General features: G+C 41.1%; 1 protein-coding gene across 1 annotated transcript; it reads left to right on the forward strand.

Annotated features, from left to right (window-relative positions):
- The first annotated feature begins 403 nt into the window (after positions 1–403).
- On the forward strand, positions 404–1342 carry LOC147705949 (olfactory receptor 4E2-like). The gene has a single exon (XM_086929579.1). The coding sequence runs from the start codon at positions 404–406 to the stop codon at positions 1340–1342; it is 939 nt and encodes a 312-aa protein (XP_086785705.1).
- Positions 1343–6498: the final 5156 nt, after the last annotated feature.

The following is a 6498-nucleotide window of genomic DNA, read 5'->3' on the forward strand; positions in this document are numbered from 1 at the left end:
TAGCTAATTGCTAATCGCAAATAAGGAATACTCCCCATTCATTCCTATGGGCCTTTTGGCCCATAGGAATGAATGGCGAGTTATTCCTTATTTGCGATTAGCAATTTGCTAATCGCAAATAAGGAATCAGTAGGAATCGCATTTTATTATGCGATTCCTACATAATTACCGTTTTGCGAGTCCTTAATAGCGAATCGCTATGATTCGCTATTAGGGGCTCGCAAAACGGCCCGTTGATGAATCAGGCTGCAAGTTTTTCCTTGGTATGCCAACATTTTGCGTGACTGTAAATTGTGTATGTGTTTATCGTTTATTAAATGTAACTTGGTATGACACACTCTTACTACTATTTCATTGTTATTTCTGTACAGGACATCACAGTTTGAATTAAAATCCAGGCACCATGGTGAATGAAACGGCAATGGAAGACTTTCTGCTATTAGGTTTTTCAACAAACCCAAACATACATCTCTTACTTTTCTTTGTGTTTTTAATTTTATACATTCTAACAATACTCGGAAATCTACTCATCATCATTACAGTGAAAGGAGACTCATCTCTTCACTCGCCCATGTACTATTTCCTTAGTAACATGTCATTTGTTGACTTGTGCTATCCATCTGTCACAACCCCTAACATGCTTGTGAACTTTTTAACTAATAGGAAAAACATCTCCTACAATGGTTGCATGTCCCAAATATTCTTCTTTCACTTTTTTAGCTGTGTGGAGGTTTTTATCCTTACAGTCATGGCGTTTGATCGATATGTGGCAATATGCAAGCCTCTGCATTACACCACCATCATGAATAGGCGAGTTTGCAACTTGCTGGTATTCGCTTGCTGGGTGGGTGGAGCGGTGCACTCCACAGCACAGGTTCTTTCAATGATGACATTGCCATTTTGTGGGCCATATGAAATCGACCACTTCTTTTGCGATATCCCGCCCTTGCTGACCTTGGCGTGCACAGACACTTTCGTTATTGGAGCCTTGATTATATCCAACAGTGGACTGATCTCCGTGGTGTGTTTTCTCATACTAATCATTTCTTATACGTTGATCCTGCTTGCAGTAAGACGGCGCTCAGCGGAAGGGAAGCGTAAGGCCCTCTCCACATGTGGCGCCCATCTTACTGTTGTGACTACGTTTTTTGGGCCCTGCGTGTTCATTTACCTGAGACCAGCTACCACGCTTCCACTGGATAAGTTAGTTTCAGTTTTCTATGCTGTCATAACACCATTGCTTAACCCTATGATCTATGCTTTGCGGAATGCAGAAGTCAAAGTAGCCATGACGAAACTTGTGAGCAGAAGAATATCTGCTGGAAATAAACTAGCACCTTGAGGACTGTCTATATCTGGCATTTACCTTGCATAAAAGGCCTTGTGCCACAAAGGGTTACATTATGTTTGTTCTTACTTGCTCCAAAAAGCTAAGATTTCATTCAATCCAAATTCTATGTCAGGACCAGAGGAGAGGATTATGCTCATTTTTCTTTATGCCTTACTCCTGCAGCTTCAACTTGAAATCAGCAAAATAAATAAACTATCATTCCCACAGTGCATGCAGTAATTGTCCTCTACACTCCACCAATCAATGGTCCTCATGGTTCACAAGGATGTGCTCTTCCTGTGTCACTTCCTCTTTCTTTTCCTGCTCACCAGCAGATAAGCATTACCTTCCCTCTTGCTTGTTCAAGGCAAGGAGAATTAAGCGTTATTAAGAGTATATTGTAAATGTTTCAGTGTGGATTTGTTCGCAATGCGATATTGCTTTGTACGTGCTTGATTGCCTTTGTTCTTTTTCAGCATTCCGGGACCGCAGGAGCGGCTTCGGCTGCTCGGCGTGCAGTCCCTCTTCATGTGCCTTGGCTGGCGGTGCGGTGCACCCGTACAAAGCACAGGAGGCGCGTGTCTATGCGCCTTGTTGGTCCGTGCCGTAGTGGTAACAGCGGGATCAATGAGTGCTGGACGAACGCACATGTAGATCGACACGCCGACTGAACCATCCTTGAAGCCTTTACACCCACCTCGTTTGGGTCTGGAGTTCCACTTTGCCTCTTCTGACGCCCCCACCGTGGGTCTGTATTGAACGCTGCAAGGAGAGTGAGAGTGCTTTGCTCGTGCGAGGACGCTGAGGGGTGCGGGCCCAGATGTGTACGACACTCATTGCATCTCAGGGTGAGTCGCCCTTTAGTGGATCGATAGATCTGAATAGCGCACTTAGTTGTGTACAAGAAATTAAGTGCTTTAATCACGTCAATAACAGCTCCAAACTTAGTAGTTTCACTACTAGCGCAAAGAGCGCTTGGATATATTTATACATATTATTGGCCTAACTATTTCAAACTCATCATGGAGGATGAATACAAAAAGGAGTAGTCTCTGGTCGTGATTTTCCCAACAATCTGTGGGAGAACACCTCACCTCACCCGGCACCCACTCGGGAAGAAGGAGGCCCCAATGGCCAGCGTCCAAGTGGGAGTGGACGCTGGCCATTGGGGTACCGACGGATAGAGCGGGGCCTCCTTCTTCCCGAGTGGGTGCCGGGTGAGGTGAGGTGTTGGATGACTACCAGGGAATACTTTGGGTTCAAAGATCGGGTAGGATTAATCCAATATGTTAAATACACTTTATGTTTCACACAGTGCAGATGCATAACATCTAATGGTCCTGAAGAAAGCTTGGACCAGTCGTCCTCCCAGCTGAAACATGTCGACCTCTATGCACTACGCCATGACATAGCTATTCTTTAAGACTATGAGGCGTTGTTTTTACTCTTGACCCTGGACAATATTGAATAAACATATTTTTTGTCCCAGGAGCCAATCTTAAATTCACTTTTTGTTTCCTTTTGCACAAGCACTGCACACCATTGGTCCTACCTCTGAAATACTGTGGTTCAGAACAACATCTGCCAGAACCTATCTCCGCATCAATTTCAGGTGCATTGGGAGAAACTATGGTTCATGGTTCACTTCCCACATGACGACACTCCGCCAATAAGGGTGGGCTGATGGGAATTTTTCTAACCCAGTATTATCACTGTGAGGACATGTTGGTCTAGTGGTCTTTTTGGGCATGACACAACAGGAAGAGCACACCTCCAAGAACCATGAGGACTGCCGATTGGTGGATTGTAGAGGATAATTACTGCAGGCACTATGGGAATGATCATTTTTGTTTGTTACTGCATGCACTATGGGAATGATCATTATTTTTGTTGATTTAAAGTTGAGGCTGCTGGAGTAAGGAATAAAAAAAGTTGATCATAATCCTCGCCTCCGTGTCCTTAATAGAATTGATACTTTCCGTCATAATTACTTGGAAATGTTTCATTCCTCTTAACTAAGGGCCTGGTTTACACTGGGAATTCATTCTGCCAGAGGATTCTACATTAGTGAGAATGCACAACAGAACATTTACCACATTGTTCCACAATTGGAGGACTGCCCAGCCTCTGGCTGATACAATTGGGATCCTTAAATAATTTCTGTGTAGGTATATGTAGTAAGCAGACTAGGCTGAAATTCTTTTCTGATGTAATCTACGTAGGCCTCTTCCTACCTGTCAAATCATCATTACACTTTTGGACTTTCCATCTCATCAAAGGTAAAGGGATGACAGCAAGCATGGTAAATATTTATAGTTTCAAATAGTATCACCAGTGACTTCCGCCCCTTAAGCAAGAAACCAATGTCCAGATAAAGTAATACTTCCAAATGTTTATGGGCAATAAAAGATACTTCTATCCATTTTAAGAGTGTTGTGGAAGGAGCAAAGATAGATGTACTCATACAAATAGCCACATAGCCTAGAAGTGGCCATTAATGTGCTGATAGGCTTAAGAGCTTAGAGACAGCTTAGAGACAGATTTGTCTGGGATGAGTGTTCTTCCGGTATAGGTGTGGCCCTAAAGTAGTTTAGAAGGGGACTCCAGTGCTCAGAAGCAGTGCAGGTTGGGAATATCAGATCTTAAATTTTGACAGGTCATAATATCGTGATTCCAATGTCAAGGCACAAAATATTGAAAGGTTAGTTTGCATTAACATTAATTTTCTTTACCTACTTCCAAACCTATTAAATTCACTGAAAAAACCATAGGTTTCACACCAGTTATAGTTAGCTGGAAATTTTACTGATATAAAACCATTGAAATTCCCACGTTATAGTTAGTCGGACTCACTATAACTTGCGCGTGCAATGCACTGCTGATGACATCACATATTACATCACTCATGACATGGTCAGTGACATCACTCATGACATCACTGATGACACCGTCCTTGTGACAGAGTGACAGACCTCCTTTCACTGTAAAGTAACCCTTGAAACACATATTCAAAAATAGAAACTAACATTTTCAAAAAAGTGGAGATACCTATACCAGTTACAACAACCAATTCAGTAATTCCACCATTTATATACACATCCACTCATTCATCAACAGTTCTATATAGTCAGTCATACATATGCTCACTCATCATATGTAGTGAGACACTTATACATCCGTTAACACACCGACAGTCTTCCAAAAGTTGCTCACACACATACTCACACATGCAAATAAACTATTGAACATCCATTTTTTTGCATATACAGCTATACACACACTACCACCTTACTTCTAAAGAAACTTACACATACTTACTCTCTTAAAAAATCACTTATAGAAACACATACTTATTAAAACAAGAATTCTTTCAATCTCTCACTCTCATATATACTCACTTATATACATCAATACTCACATATACTAGATTAAAACATATGTAGTTACTGATAAAGACACTAGTAAGACAGTCATTCACTTACTAACACATACATATACACACTCATTCACCCATACAGTCCGGCACATATGCTGTCTTCTAAACACATACAAACAGTGAGTCAGTCATTTATGCATCTATGTGCTAAGTAACACTCCCACCAAATCATACAGACACTTATACTGATACTAAAAAAAACATCTAATAACCCATATACACACATATGTAGCTACTCACCAACCCATGCAGCCACTTATACACAAAGTGAAACACTGATACATATATTTAAATATTTAAACATTACTCACTAATATATGTATTCACTAAGATACACTTAATAAGCCAGTTATTCAATATTTTTTTTTTAAAACCATCCATTTAGACACTTATTTAAACATTTATTCTCCCATCGACCTTTACATATACATATATAAAACATATTTATTTTTCAGAAAGACACACATTCACTGGATGGTGTCATCAGTGATGTCATGAGTGATGTCACTGACCATGTCATGAGTGATGTAATATGTGATGTCATCAGCAGTGCATTGCACGCGCAAGTTATAGTGAGTCCGACTAACTATAACGTGGGAATTTCAATGGTTTTATATCAGTAAAATTTCCAGCTAACTATAACTAGTGTGAAACCTATGTTTTTTTCAGTGAATTTAATAGGTTTTTTAAATGCTAATTCCTAACTATAACCGGTGTGAAACCTATGGTTTTTTCAGTGAATTTCATAGGTTTTTTAAATGCTAATTCCTAACTATAACTGGTGTGAAACCTATGGTTTTTTCAGTGAATTTCATAGGTTTTTTTAATGCTAATTCCTAACTATAAGTCTCACTTTATAAATAAGACTGTTAGCACTCTAGTTGTTCTTTAGAACACTCTGGTACATTCTGTCATTGGGCTACAGTTGGGCTACATCTAGTTGAAATTTGGGCTACATTTACATTTTTTGGTCTCTGGTGGCCATCTGGACTACATTTGGGTTACATTTTGGCATTTTGGCATATATATATAGCCCAATGTAGCACAATATATATTTTATCAAAGTTAATTTTCGTAAAAACCACTTAAGAATAGGGCTACCAGTCCCTACAATTTTTCCCATTTTTTTTTTTTTTTTTAATTTTTTGCTTCGGAGCGCTCCCGGTGCGCTTCCCGGGGAGCGCCCCGAAAAGCGTACTTTTATAAAGCGCCCCCGGGCGCGCTCTGAGGAGCGTCCCGTAAGCGCCAATATCGCGAACGAAAACATGATCATGACGTATCGCGTAGCCGCGTCCGCGTGATACGCACGGCGTAAGCGCACCCGGAAGTACTCGAGCGAATACGATCGCGCAACGTAAACATCCGACGCGCTTACGCTACGCGACCCGAAGCGCCCCCGGGCGTGCCCCGGGGCGCGTAGCGTAAGCGCGTCGGGTCATGTGACCTGAAAATAACACTTTTCATTGGTTCATAACAGTTTTAGTTTCATAATGATGAAGCCCCTGGTCTTGTGACCTGAAAATAACACTTCTCATTGGTTCAGGACAGTTTTTTTTCTAAATGATGAAAGACCCCACCTTTTTTCCTTATTCTGACTTTGTCCTTTGACTGAGGAAGACCTGTTTGTACATCTCTGTACCTTTTTGATATTAATAATGGCTTCAGTAGCAGCAGCAGCTGGTGCATCTGCCCCACCACCACCACCACAACCACCAAGAGGACCACCTCAAGA

Source organism: Lissotriton vulgaris, chromosome 7 (genome assembly GCF_964263255.1).
Source record: "Lissotriton vulgaris chromosome 7, aLisVul1.2, whole genome shotgun sequence".
NCBI classification, from domain to species: domain Eukaryota; kingdom Metazoa; phylum Chordata; class Amphibia; order Caudata; family Salamandridae; genus Lissotriton; species Lissotriton vulgaris.